The 14,801-nt window shown below is 41.3% G+C and overlaps 4 protein-coding genes and 1 non-coding gene across 5 annotated transcripts; 2 read left to right on the plus strand and 3 right to left on the minus strand.

Moving 5' to 3' along the window:
- Positions 1–407: 407 nt before the first annotated feature.
- LOC111599054 (protein MCM10 homolog) lies at positions 408–3,144 on the minus strand. The gene is made up of 2 exons (XM_023314574.2): positions 1,693–3,144; positions 408–1,640 (listed from the first exon to the last, which is right to left on the minus strand). Exons 1-2 carry the CDS (start codon positions 2,885–2,887, stop codon positions 490–492), a joined length of 2,346 nt encoding a protein of 781 aa, XP_023170342.2. The 5' UTR covers positions 2,888–3,144; the 3' UTR covers positions 408–489.
- A 116-nt stretch (positions 3,145–3,260) lies between these two features.
- On the plus strand, positions 3,261–8,240 carry LOC111599055 (GMP synthase [glutamine-hydrolyzing]). Its single transcript, XM_023314576.2, has 10 exons — positions 3,261–3,728; positions 5,017–5,124; positions 5,194–5,498; positions 5,721–6,021; positions 6,088–6,184; positions 6,253–6,622; positions 6,916–7,108; positions 7,179–7,583; positions 7,647–7,838; positions 7,897–8,240. The coding sequence occupies exons 2-10, from the start codon at positions 5,035–5,037 to the stop codon at positions 7,996–7,998; spliced, it is 2,055 nt and encodes a 684-aa protein (XP_023170344.1). The 5' UTR covers positions 3,261–3,728; positions 5,017–5,034; the 3' UTR covers positions 7,999–8,240.
- Positions 5,536–5,669, plus strand: LOC115483227. Its single transcript, XR_003944290.1, has one exon.
- A 691-nt stretch (positions 8,241–8,931) lies between the features above and the next one.
- Positions 8,932–10,320, minus strand: LOC111599211. The gene is made up of 2 exons (XM_023314808.2): positions 9,500–10,320; positions 8,932–9,172 (listed from the first exon to the last, which is right to left on the minus strand). Exons 1-2 carry the CDS (start codon positions 9,929–9,931, stop codon positions 8,987–8,989), a joined length of 618 nt encoding a protein of 205 aa, XP_023170576.1. The 5' UTR covers positions 9,932–10,320; the 3' UTR covers positions 8,932–8,986.
- Positions 10,321–10,460: 140 nt separating this feature from the next.
- On the minus strand, positions 10,461–14,783 carry LOC111599207 (probable aconitate hydratase, mitochondrial). The gene is made up of 4 exons (XM_023314803.2): positions 14,618–14,783; positions 11,444–13,075; positions 10,876–11,379; positions 10,461–10,804 (listed from the first exon to the last, which is right to left on the minus strand). The coding sequence occupies exons 1-4, from the start codon at positions 14,648–14,650 to the stop codon at positions 10,616–10,618; spliced, it is 2,358 nt and encodes a 785-aa protein (XP_023170571.1). The 5' UTR covers positions 14,651–14,783; the 3' UTR covers positions 10,461–10,615.
- Between the last annotated feature and the right edge of the window lie 18 nt (positions 14,784–14,801).

Here is a 14,801-nt window from a genome sequence, read left to right on the forward strand (position 1 = left end):
TGCTAAGCTTAAGCCTTAAATCTAAATAATCCTAAATATATATATTATATATATATGTATTCTATATATATATATTCCATTCTTAATTGCTAAAAAATGCGCTTGTCACAAATACGAACATGATTTAGCTTTAAGCAAATCTAACAAAACATTTGAGTTGTGGAAATTAAAAAAAAAAGACAAAAAACTTTTTAAGAACATACCAAAAATTTATATTCATAAAAAAGAAAAACAAACAAAAATTTGATAAAAATGTGTGCACCAATTTTTTAAGAATATATTGATTTAGCCATTTGTATAAGGCATGCAGAGATATACTAGAACATAAGCCTTAAAAATTTTGGAACTTTTGTACTTATTCAATTTGTATGCCAAATACTAGACTGTATATAAAATTCTATATATATATATAACTATGCCTTTTCTATATAATATTCAAAATATATTTAACATACATAATAATGAAGTCTATGTCTATTGCTATCCCTTCTAGTCCTCCTCAGGCACTAGCAGATTTAGACTCGCCGCACTGGCCACGCTGCCCAAGAAGGTTTCCTCATCGCCTCGCACCGAGAGCGTTTCGCGTCCCGTGCACACCTTACGCTCACGTATCATGGCCGTGCGCTCCCAGCGCGAGCCTTTGCAGCTGCTGCAGCTGTGCTTGGGCATCTTGAAGACAGTGGTGGTGCGATTGCCACAGTCTTTGCACTGATAGAAGCGTTTCTCAGCATCCACGATTTTCAGCGGATGTTTCTCCTCTTTGCAGCGCTCGGCGGCCGCAAAGGCTGTGTATTTGCAGCGCTGGCAGATGACCGCCTTGCAGGGCATTTTATAGGTGTTCAACATCTTCTCCTCCATGGCCTCTTTGCGCTCTAGCTTATTGAAATAGTCGGCTTGAGCTTCCTGTTCACGCATGTCCACCAGATTCGTGTGGGACGACGTGGCAGCCATGATTCGTTCAATGCGCGATTTACGCATCAGCTCGCGCTCTTCTTCCTCTAGCTTCTGACGCTTCGCTGTGTTGCTGAACTTGTCGTGCAGATCGTCGATGGCGCGTCGTTTACCAGACTCAGTGCCACGGGTGGAGTTCGGATTCACCTTCTCAAGCGGCTTCTTTTTGAGCAGCGCAGCTGCCTTCAGTTTGGCGCTCTGCGCCTGCCGCGCTCCAATGTTCACCTCGAAACTGAAATTCTCGCTGCTTGCCAGTTTGGGCGTCAGACTGGCATCGAAGGAAAATCCACGATTCTTAAACTTATCAGGCACACTTTGCGGTGTTGTGGGCGGGTCAGCTCGTTTGGGTTCGGGAGTTGCAGGCGTCTCTTGAGTTGTTGCTTTCTTTGCAAAACGTTCGTTTTCTTCGCGTAGTTGACGCAAACGTTCGAGATCCTTGTAACGCTGTTTGGAAGAAGCCTCCACATTGCCTGCTAGTCGTGAGACCGGTCCACCACGCTCGGCATACGGCACACTGACGGGCACGCAGGAGCGTGGCTTGGACTCGTGATTAACATCGTGTGCAAAGGGCGAGATATCGTAGCCAGCCAGCTTACTGAGGCGCTCGCGCTCATTGTTGATGAGCTTGGCGCTCTTGCGAGCCGGAACTGCCGTGAAAGTCTGACCTCCATAGAACACCTCATTCTTGCCTGCAAACAGATGCATTAATATAAGCTCTAATAGATTGGGCCTGATACGTACCCAGCACCTTGTTGCGCAGTTCGTTGAGTCCACGTCCCGTTGTCGCCGACTGCAGCTCGGATCGACGGGACATTTTACCAAATTCCTGCTTCACATGGAAGACACAGTAATCGCAGTCGGTCAGGTTCACCAAAGCTGTGCATTTGTCTCCATTCTTTTTAGTGGCACGGCATGTGCCCAAATCCTTCGACTGGCCGAGAATCATGACCTTCTGTGAGGTATCAATGGACAGGCAGGCAGCATCGTTGCTGCCTGCGCGCTTCTCAAAGATCGTCGGGTTAAGCACGGCCATGCACATGCCTTCTGCTGTTTTCCACAGTGATTTATGCGCTTCCTTGAAAAGAAAGACAGTAGCAGTCTTCATCTCGCCCCGCAGATCTGAGAGACGCCACGTGGAATAGGGGTCGCCTTTTTTGGTATTTCGCACTGGCTGTTTGGTTACCAATGCACCGGCAATGACCCAATCCTTGGCCAAATCACCGCGTTCTATATGAAATGCTAGACCTGAAAAAGGAACCGCTTTGCGTCCATTCATGCGCTCCTGTAGCAAGGTGCTGGATATTAATGGATTGATCATACGCAGCCCAAAAACGGGATCTGTGTAAACAGCAGTTATCTTTGACTGTTGCAGAGATTGGCTGGAGGTTGTGGCCGCTGCTGCAGCAGGCGGTGCTCTTTGGAAAGAGTTGCTTGCCAGCGACTTCCGCTGGATGGGATTATGTGGATTTTTGAGACGTAGAGCCTCTGGCTGTGGAGTTGAGGTCACTAGTTTTGTTGTTGTCCTAATAGAGTGATCTACCTCGCGTGCCACTTTGCTCTCGTGTGCAGTATCCCGTTGCTGTTTAAGTTTTTTATTGATGTCGCTGCCATATTCATTATATTTGCGCTCCAAGAAGTTCTTGACTTCTTCGTCGTCCGATGAATCGAGTTCTGGCTCAGGGGCTTTCGTACTTAGCTGTGCATTTGACTTTGCTGGCTTGACGGCCACCTCATAGCTAAAGGCATCAGCAAAGCTGTTGTCTTCACGTAATCGGGGCACTGCGGTAGTTAAAGTTGGTGGTTTCGGTGGTGCTGGTGCTGAGTTTGCACTTTCTGCATTATCGTTTTCAGCTTCGCCTAGCAGTTTTTCCAGGGCTAGTATTTCTGCTTCATCTTCAACGCTTGTATCCGCCTGTGATCCGTTTGTTGGACTCATTGTTATTGTTTAATTTTTTAAAATATGCAGTTTTCACGACGTTACCGAAATAGCGCGAATACAAATCATTTTTGGCGGGCCAGCTGCTGTGTATTGAGTAATGTTTTATGACCGGCATTTACTAGCACTAGCATATTAACTGCTATCGACTATCGCTTAAGATATCCGCAGCAACTCTGAAGACACTGGTCTTCCAGTGTTATACAGCCACTATTTTAATTAGCTCGTTCCTTTAGGCTCTATTTGAATGATTTTGCAAAAATATTAATATATAATTATTTTTGAGCTTTAAAATAAATATGTGATTATAGAAAACTTTAACAAATTTATAAGGCACATGAGTACATGTATGCCAAATGAAATGAAATTCTACAAAATTGCAATAATTTAGAACTTTTTATTCATTTGAGCCATTGGTTCGTTTTTTTCGCTCATGCACAACCCAACACTAATTTCTTCGTCAATATGTCATCTTTCGGCTTTTATTCACGAAAAGTTTAGTTGCAGAGCACCGTATATTTAAATTTTATTGCTCTGGACAGTGCTATATCGCAGCCAGCCGCTTATCTTATAAACGTTAACAACAAGGAATATCTATCAGACAACCACGCGCCTTCTGCCGCGGCTCTCGTAAGACCCTGAAAATTGTCAAATATTTGCGGTTTGTACGGAGACGGACGCGGTGCCGATTTTCCTAAAAAAGCAAAAAATAAGTGTGCTGATCAACTCAAAGTGAACCGGGATACTGCATCCAGCATAAATCGTATATTTAGTGTTTAAGAATAAAGTTTTTTTGCCTACGCTACAGGCCCTCACCTCCGCCCGGCAATTAGCAAAGCAGGTAAGAAATTCAACATCAGCCAGCGCCTCCCACTAACCGCGTATCTCACACTTATTTTTTCCTTTTTGCATTTTCGACGTGTGCAAATGCGTGCTTTTGACCGACTTTTGAATGCGCTTACAAATTGCATGGCATACAGATAATCGTGGTCGTTTTGTGGTTATAGATTGGCTCAATACCATTTTCCCCACGTGTGTCCCCCAAGTGCATCTCAAATTGCATTTTGCTGTTGTTGTTGTTTTTGGTGCTTGTTGATAGCCTTTGACTTGTGTTTTTAATGCCATTTGCTTATCGCAATGCAACATTGCCAAGCGCATGCTATGAAGGAAGCGGGCACGCGTATAATTGACCCGAAAGTGTTTTAAAAATGCACAAGCATAGAGTTGCCACATAAACACAATAACAACAGTTAGAAATATAGCCCGTTTACCGTTTGCTTTTTGTACATTTCGTTTTACGCATTTTCGCATTCCACGGCATTTTGCATTTGCAGCGCGTGTTTTGAGTTTTCATTCGCATGTCTCCTTTTTAGCGCCGCTCTTCTCTTCTCGCACACACACGCACATCACCCGCTCTCTCATGCTCTTTCTGCATGTCATCTGTCGCGGTCAGTAGCCGGCCCCCACACACGCTCAGATGACAGAGAAAAATAAAATAAATGGCCCAGTGCAATTTTCATTTGGGGGTAAAACAAAAACAAAATTACAAATCTGTGTTTTCCGCTAAATTACGTCGAATTCACCCACACCCACTGCTTACGCTCATAACACACTGGTAAAGAAAAATATATGCTCAATTCATTTTGAAGGCGTCGCCTTTTGACCTTTTTTTGTCACGCCGCCGCCTCCCCATTGAATAGATTTTTTACTCATTGCTGTTGACCAAAATGGAAATGTTTATCTATCGTAGAATTGTCGCATAACTTGGCCTGACAATTTGTCTGCATGTTGAATGATTCTACGTGTGATCCAAAAGATTTTACCGGTATGTGTTGTTCATTTGTTACCTTACCAAGTTAAACAGATGTGTTGTTTATTGCATTTGATATGGCTTTAAATTCAATTTCGACCTTGTAGCACATGCTTCAATTACGCAGCCCGAAACATGGCACTACAGTTACACATATTGGCTGGCATATAAATATGCTTAAAGATCTGGCGCATATCGCTAGTTGCATTAGGCTGCTTTAGAGAATTGCATGACAGTTATTGTTAACGGCAGCTGCTAATCACGCCATCTTTCTCTTTGTCTCTCTCTCCTTCTATCTTCTACGCGTCATCCTGGTCAGTGCTGCAACGATAAAGATATGAGTACAACTATATTTCTAACGACAGCGGAGAATGGACTGCGACACGATAAAGTTGTTATACTCGATGCTGGGGCACAGTATGGCAAGGTAAGTCATCGAAATGATCTAAATACTAATAGCTATAGCTATACTAAAGTTGTGCACCTATTTATGCAGGTAATCGATCGCAAGGTTCGCGAACTTTTGATAGAATCGGACATTCTGCCATTGGATACGCCTGCCGCAACGATACGTGATAATGGCTATCGGGGCATAATCATATCCGGCGGACCCAATTCAGTATATGCCGAAGATGCGCCCACATACGATCCCGATCTATTTAAACTTAAAATCCCTGTGCTTGGCATCTGCTATGGCATGCAGTTAATTAACAAAGAGTTCGGCGGCAGTGTCCTTAAGACTGACGTGCGCGAAGATGGACAGCAGAATATTGATATTGAAACGTCATGCCCGTTGTTCAGGTATGACTGCTTTTTAACTATCATTTCACAATCTTATCAAGCAGCAACAAGAAAGTCTTCAAATTATTAGTTTATTTGAGCGCTGATACAATGCTGCCAGAGCAAAGCCAAAGCCAAGAACAGTTCAGTTTAGCGTAGTTTATAAACTGATCTACACGTGGCTTGACATTATGTTAGTTCGTTTATTTGATCTGTTTATTAATAAACGTTTCTCTTTTGCAGTCGCCTTAGCCGTACACAGTCCGTGCTGCTCACCCATGGCGATAGCGTGGAGCGAGTGGGCGATAAGTTGAAAGTGGGTGGGTGGTCAACGAATCGCATTGTGACGGCCATTTACAATGAGGTATTGAGAATCTATGGTGTTCAATTTCATCCAGAAGTCGATCTAACTATCAACGGCAAACAAATGCTATCAAATTTTCTATACGAAATTTGCGAACTCACGGCTAACTTTACCATGGGCAGTCGAAAAGAGGAATGCATGCGCTACATACGCGAAAAAGTGGGCAATAATAAAGTTTTGGTATGTAATTTATCTTACAAAGCTAAAATAATTCTATATTATTGTATTTAACTGTTTCTTAAAAAGTTGCTAGTCAGTGGAGGCGTTGATTCAAGTGTTTGTGCTGCATTACTGCGACGTGCGCTGCATCCCAGCCAGATAATAGCAGTGCATGTGGATAATGGTAATTAACACTATATGATCTCAAAATTCTGTTTGAATAACTATTTCTTTGCATGATTCTGCTGATAGGTTTCATGCGAAAGAACGAAAGCGAAAATGTGGAGCGTTCCTTGCGAGATATTGGCATTGATTTGATAGTGCGTAAAGAAGGCTACACGTTCCTCAAGGGCACCACGCAAGTGAAGCGACCCGGCCAGTATTCGGTGGTTGAAACGCCCATGTTATGCCAGACCTACAATCCAGAGGAGAAGCGAAAAATAATCGGTGATATATTTGTAAAAGTGACTAACGATGTGGTGGCTGAGCTGAAACTGAAACCCGAGGAAGTCTTATTGGCACAGGGCACGCTGCGGCCGGATTTGATTGAGTCCGCATCGAATATGGTCAGCACGAATGCCGAAACAATCAAGACGCATCACAATGACACGGATCTGATTCGGTAGAGCGATAGCATATTCAAGATATATTATTATATTTTAGTTTGTTTTTGGTATGCCTTGGGAAAAATATTAGAAATTCATATGTATATCGGAAGCAATCCATATATGGAACATATAACTGGAGCCAAACATTTTAAAGAAATAGAGCCTACAACAAGTTGTAGGCAAGTGATTGCACATCAGTGCCAAGGATATAATTAAATGTTATTCACCTATCCATATATTATATATATATGTTCCAGTTGAATTTTCATTTTCAAGTTTCTTTAATATGTGTCAAATCATTTTGCAGGGAGCTGCGTAATGCTGGCCGCGTCGTAGAACCATTATGTGACTTCCACAAGGATGAGGTGCGCGACTTGGGGAATGATCTTGGCCTGCCAGCGGAATTGGTCGAGCGACAGCCGTTCCCCGGCCCTGGTCTGGCAATACGCGTGCTTTGTGCCGAGGAAGCATATATGGAAAAGGATTACTCAGAAACACAGGCGAGTAGCAATCAGAAAACCCCACTTGTTTATTTCTAATTTATCTAAATAAAAATTTCTTTGTTAATAGGTCATTGTGCGTGTTATAGTGGACTACAAGAACAAACTGCAAAAGAATCATGCGCTTATTAATCGCGTCACGGGCGCCACCAGCGAAGTTGAACAAAAGGAACTGCTGCGCATCTCTGCCAACTCAGACATACAGGCTACTCTACTGCCGGTACGCTCGGTGGGCGTTCAAGGTGATAAGCGCACCTACAGCTACGTTGTTGGATTGTCAACGACGAGCCAGGAGCCCAACTGGGCGGATATGTTATTTTTGGCCAAAATCATACCACGCATATTGCATAATGTTAACCGAGTCTGTTACATCTTTGGTGAGCCTGTGCAGTATCTTATTACAGATATAACGCACACAACTCTGAACACTGTAGTGCTGGCGCAACTCCGGCAAGCGGATGCTATAGCTAATGAGGTGAGTTGCATTTAACCAATAAAATTATGATTATAATGTTTCTACTCACTCCTGATCCAATAGATTATTATGCAAGCGGGACTGTATCGCAAAATCTCACAAATGCCAGTAGTTCTGATACCTGTGCACTTTGATCGTGATCCCATTAATCGTACGCCTTCCTGCAGAAGATCAGTGGTCTTGCGTCCATTTATAACGAACGATTTTATGACTGGTGTGCCAGCTGTGCCCGGATCTGCTCAACTGCCATTGCAAGTGCGTTGTACGGTTCATATTCATATAAACAGATGTTATTGATGTATTATTTTTACAGGTTCTAAATCAAATTGTGCGCGACATTTCGAAATTGGATGGAATCTCGAGGGTTCTCTACGACTTAACAGCCAAGCCACCCGGCACCACCGAGTGGGAATGATGCGTTCGAAACCAAAATCTTTAACAGCCATTTCATAGAAATAGAGATATGTAGAAACAATAAACTACTACTACAACATGGTAAATTGCAAAAAACATTAAAAAAAACAATATATAAACGAGACGCATGAGACAATAGCAGAGATGCCGCCAGCTGCTCATTCAAATCCCGGGTCGGCTAAATCAGTTATTGAGCAAAACTGAGAGCAACTGAGAGAGGGCCACAGACAAAGAGAAAAAGAACGTAAATACAATTTATAGTGCCGCTTACACAAAAACAAAAAAGAAAAACCACAACAACCAACAAAATATTAACAAAACAATTCAGGTTTATAATATCGATTATTGTGTGTAATTAATAGTAACACGAAACGATGTTAAACATAAAACAGAGAATAACACCAGATGGCAAATATAATATATATATATATTGCTGTATATTGAAATATGAACATGTTTAATCAGCATGTGCGATTTGTTCCTTTTATGAAAAGGAAAATAACAGAACACATAAGATACATAAGAAACAAAAACCAATTTATTTACGCATTTTTTAGTTATATACATAATTATACAGATATTTATATATATATGCATATATATACACACAACAGTTATATATATATACATGTATATATATACAGATATTAAATTAATGCAAAACCATGTTCTGAACGTTGTATATTTGCATGAAAACTGTTTTCGAAGAAATCGTGTTTGCAAAACAGAAAATTGTAAGAAGTACGAAATATATAAAAACACAAAAACATAAGAAACACTATTGTAAGCTAAAATTATGAATTGTTATATAAAAACGTTTTACTATTTAAATGGCAAAAAAACCACAGCAAAGCAAATTATTATGATTAAAAGAGAAAAACAAAAACCAATAAACAAAAAGAAATGTAATAAAATTGAAAGGCTATTATAGTGTAAATACACTGAAAAATGATGAAGTTATCAAATGGTCAATTCCGTTTTTCAGATCTCTACATCAGGCGATGTAATGCCTCTGGCGATAGGCTCATTGTGCTGCGTCGTTTATTCCGGATTTTCTCCATTGTTCGTAGCTTTTGTCCAAAGGGTGTCTGAAGTTTGCTCTTGCATCGGACCAAACGCATGCTCTTGGCAGCGAGACCCACTTGATGCGCTGTGGTTAACGAATCAGGCGTCAGCTAAGGAAATTAATGCTAGAGAGTTATATGAAAATAGATAAACTCGGGAATTAAAAAATATTCTATATATGATATATAGTGGTAATACTAATAATAGTATTGTTATAGTTCGGTTATTGTTTATCGATGATTGTGTGTGGAAACAGATAGATTTTGAGTAAACCTCATGATTATAATACATGAGGGTACCTAATACCCTGATAAGCAATATAGATGCTGGCCAAAATTATGACACTCTCTCTTTACTATTATTTCAGAATATACTCTATACATTTTTGTGGTTCAAGTAGGTGTCCTATAGCTTGGTTTACGCATCTTTACACTTACTGCTCTCGGCCCTACTTGTACAGTCTTTTTGCGATCGAAGGTGTGATTGATTAAAAACTGAATCCTGTCCGAATACCGAAGTCTGCGTGGTAGCTCGTCAAGCGTGTCAAAATGTATGGCTTTCTGCTTGTGGAGTTCCTCCAAATGGACGTTGTAGCGCCATTTAATAACCAGATGTCTCCATTTGTCTGGTTTTGGAATAGACTTTTCATGGCAGCACATTTCCTGAGCGACCTGGTCCCACAGCTCATCCTTTAATTCAAAATTGAGAAAATCTTTGTGGTTTTCCATCCATAAGCATTCATTTTGTTTGTATAAATCGAGCAACTTAAATTTGTTACGCCATTTGCGCTTAACTGTTGGTGTGCAGAGAGTCAAATTTGTTATGGAAGTGGATCGAGTTGTGCACGGCAACCTCCAATCAGAAGCCATGTAATCACACTGAAATTTTGAGCATTTACTATTTAGATCAGTAAAACTAAAAAAAAGTGAAAAGCCTGACAAACTGGGAAGCCTTTTTGATTCTATGATTTATTTCCTTAATAACGCTTACTAAAGTTAAGTTTCATAATTGATACAATTAGTTTAATCAAATGTTCATTGAGTATTGGTTGTTGCGACTAGGAAATGGTTCAACAATTCTCCAATTATCAGATTTAGGGTCCGTTTATTGTCCGCTTCGAAAAAAACAAACAAAAAAGCAAATCAAATTGATAATAATAATTTACATAAAACTTCTTTGCGTTTTTCATACATATTACAATAAATTTTATTCGCATTCGCAGCAAACAAATTCGCAAAAAAACAAAAGTTCAACTAAATATAATTATTAATGTATGTATAATTGTATATATATATAAAACTGTTTCACAATTTCTCGATTTTATTTTTTCGATTACATAACTTTTACTATTAGCATTTGCGACACTGAATAAAAAATTTAAAAACAACGCGCCAGATAAAAAAATTAAACAAATAATTTTTTAAATAAAACAACAATACCATAATTTGATTGCTTGCGTTTCATGTCGGGCATATATAAGTAACTATATGTGTGGCTGTGTGTTTTGAGTGTTTGTGTGTATGTAAGGCTGCTCGAGAGGGGGACTAAGTAACTTATTTGGCCAACTCCTTCATGCGGTTAAGAGCGCTGCCCGCCTTGAACCAGCCGATCTGCAGATCGTTGAGCGTATGGTTTAGCTTAATCTTTTCCACCTTATCGCCGTTCTTGATCTCGCAGTCGACGGGCTTGCCGGGTGCCAAGCTGTTCAGATTCACCAGTGAAATCTTGCTTGTAGGTTGGATCTAGAAATATAAAATATAAATAATTAACATTCAATTCTATACATTTTATATCTTTAAATGAATATCCTTACCTTATCGTAGTCGGCGGCATTGGCAAAGGTCAATGGCAGCAGACCTTGTTTCTTCAGGTTTGTCTCGTGGATGCGAGCAAACGACTTCACAATGATAGCGCGTCCGCCCAAGTGACGTGGCTCGAGTGCGGCATGCTCGCGGGATGAGCCCTCGCCGTAGTTCTCATCACCGACGGCCACCCACTTAATGTTGTTGGCCTTGTAGTCGCGAGCGACTTCGGGCACATTTCCCCAGTTGCCGGTGCGCTGGTTCTTAATCTTGTTCATCTCATTGTTCTCGTAGTTGGTGGCGCCAATGAACATGTTGTTGGAAATGTTGTCCAAATGTCCACGATACTTCAACCAGGGGCCAGCGGCGGAGATGTGATCTGTGGTGCACTTGCCCTTAACCTTGATCAGTACAGTCATATCGGTCAAATCCTTGCCGCTCCATTTGTCGAAGGGCTCCAGTAGCTGCAGGCGCTGCGATTTGGGATCCACAGCAACTTTGACATTATCGCCGGACTGTAAGCCAACGAAATTTCAATTAGTTTTCATATAAGCAATTAAAAGAAAAAGCTCAACATACAGCTGGTGGCGCGGTGTAGGTATCCTGACCGGGATCGAAGCCCCTGGCGGGTAGCTCATCACCGAAGGGTGCCTTCAGCTTGAATTTCTTGCCATCAGAGCCAGTGAGCTCATCCGTCAACGGATTGAAGTCCAGGCGACCGGCAATCGACAAAGCAGTGACCATCTCGGGACTGGTCACAAAGCAATGAGTAGCCGGATTGGCATCATTGCGACCGGTGAAGTTGCGATTGTACGAGGTGACAATGGTGTTCTTGTCTCCCTTCTTCACATCCTTACGATCCCACTGACCGATGCATGGGCCACAAGCATTGGCCAGCACAGTGCCGCCAAACTTGTCGAACACCTCAGAGATGCCATCACGCTCAATGGTTGCACGGATCTGCTCAGAGCCGGGTGTCACATTGAAGGGAATCTTTGACTTGATTCCGTGGCTCATGGCGTCCTTGGCAATGCTGGCACAGCGACCCATATCCTCGTATGAGGAATTTGTGCAGGATCCAATCAGGCCAACCTTAATGTCAAGTGGATAGCCGTTCTTCTTCGAGTTCTCGCCCAGCTTGCTAATGGGGTGACCCAAATCTGGAGTGAATGGACCATTCACATGCGGTTCCAGTGTATCCAGATTGATTTCAATCAGCTCATCGTATTCGCAGTTCTTGTCGGGGGACAAGATCTTGGACTGGAACTTCTGGGCTTCGGAGGCGATACCACCGCGACCGGTGGACTTCAGATAGTCAGCCATGCGCTGATTGAAGGGGAACAACGAGGTGGTTGCACCGATTTCAGCACCCATGTTGCAAATGGTTGCCATGCCCGTGCAAGAGATAGAATCAACACCCTTGCCGTGGTATTCAATGATGGCACCAGTGCCGCCCTTGACGGTCAGAATATCAGCCACCTTCAGGATGACATCCTTGGGCGAGGTCCAGCCGCTAATCTTGCCAGTCAAATTCACACCAATAACCTTGGGGCACTTCAACTCCCAGGGTATGTCGGCCATGACATCGACAGCGTCGGCACCACCGACACCAATGCACAGGCCACCGAGACCACCGCCATTAGGCGTGTGCGAGTCAGTGCCGATCATCAGCAGACCGGGGAAAGCGTAGTTCTCCAGGATGATCTGATGGATGATACCGCTGCCTGGCTTCCAGAAGCCCAGGCCATACTTGGCACACGTCGATGCCAAGAAGTCGTAAACCTCACGATTCAGATCCTTGGCACGGGCCAAATCCTTGGGTCCGCCAATTTGAGCCTCGATCAAGTGATCGCAGTGCACGGTCGAGGGTACAGCAACCTTCTTCAATCCAGAGGAGATGAACTGCAACAGGGCCATCTGAGCGGTGGCATCCTGCATGGCCACACGATCGGGACGCAGACGCAGATACGAAGTGCCACGCACAATATCCTGATTCGCCGGATCATCCAAATGCGAATACAAAACCTTCTCGGACAGAGTCAGAGGGCGATTCAGACGACTGCGCACCACATCCAGACGCTTGTTCAGCTTATCGTAGGGCATATAGACGTCCGAGTCGAATTTCGACAGGGCCACCTTGGAGGCGGTGTAGCAGGAAGCATGAAATTGACGTGACATGGGATCCACAACATGTTTGCCCAGTTTGCACACCTGTAAAACCAAATTTGAAAAGAATTGAGCAATTAGCACGATGGAATTTAATTAAATAAAATCTAATCGAGGTGCGGTTGAAATATGTGGCTTAATAGGTAAGTGGCTAATATAGCAATCACTAACGGTTAAATGTTATGGCTTTAACATATTTTAAATCTAATGAACAGTCATAATCTATTCTATGCTTCATAAACTCTTAACAGTTACAAGTTATGTTATGTAACATTTGTAAGTCGATTAACAGAAATGTTAACAGATAAATACGTGTAATTAACATTTAAGCAACTGTAGCAAGAGTATATAAATATTTAGAAGATACATATTGACATTAAAATTGATGTTAACTATACTGTTATTGACATCAAACATTTCGTTGCAATTCAGTTAATATTTCTATTTAATCATATATCACTGGTTGAATAATTTGTTTGCCCATCGCTAATGCAATACGTAAACCTTGTGATTCGAATAGGGGCGCGCTATAAATAATAGTTGATTAACATATCACGGACGCTTATATTATTAATTAACTGTATCAATAGTATAACGATAAGATAGCTATTGACAACGGGCCATGCCACTTGGTTAATAAACAGGACTTATACTACTCATCCAATAATAACGAGTATGTACTTGTATATATATATATATATATATATATATATATATATATATATATATATATATATATATATATATAATATATGGATACCATCTCAGAAAGGAAAACCCACTAGCATCAAATACTCTTCACTTTCAATGCATATCTAAACGTTTAGTATTAGTTCACGTGATCAAAAAATAAAAACAACAAAACGAATAAAGAGAACGCAATGAATTACGTCAAAAGTTCAATAACTTCTAGGCATTGGAGTGGGATTTTATTGCACTCATTTCATATGCCTCAGATCTCCCCAACTTTAAGCTGTTTACTTTTTGTCTTTCAAACGGAAAAATTCGTTTAAAGAGCGTGACTTTCACACGAAATGCACTCTCATATATATTTATATACTATAATTAAAAATACTATCAAAGTGCCACAAGATAAGAACTACTAAGATATATGGCAGGGTTTCTCGCAACGTTGAATAACGATGCTTACATAAATACATTCATTGCACGTTGTTTCAATTGTAGCAATTAATTGATTTTTTTATATTTTTTGCTACTGCATTGCAATAACCTTTATTTGTTCAAACACACATACACACGCACATAAATTATATACTACTTTTTTTGAAAATTATAAGAGCAGCAGAAAATACTTCGGTTAGGTAACAACTTTTTGATTGGTTTTTAGGTTAGAAAAGCGCAACGCGAAAAATTCCAATTTGCATTTAATTTTCCTGCATATACGCAAACGTATCATTTAATTGATGGCACACTTTTTTATACATTGTTATTTGACTTTAATTGTGTTATCAGCATAATTCGATTTTTCTGCATGCGTGTGCTTGTGCGTATGTGTGTGTGCCTGTGGGGATGCACAGGTTCCCGCTTCCAGAATTTTTCTTGGCATGGTTTTTTGGCAACACGTACCTGTGCCTGAGCGTTCATTAATCTCGCTGCCATAATTACGCGACTTTTTTCGTACAATAATCAACTATATATAAACACTCGAAATTTTGTCTGGTGATCTTTAAATGATAACACAGTCGTACATCAAAATTTTCAGCCCTCTCAGCCGGAAGATTTTAACACAGACTGAGCGCAAATCGCAAAA

Source organism: Drosophila hydei, unplaced genomic scaffold, assembly GCF_003285905.1.
Source record: "Drosophila hydei strain 15085-1641.00,03,60 unplaced genomic scaffold, DhydRS2 tig00008114-arrow-pilon, whole genome shotgun sequence".
In the NCBI taxonomy this organism is placed as follows: Eukaryota; Metazoa; Arthropoda; class Insecta; order Diptera; family Drosophilidae; genus Drosophila; species Drosophila hydei.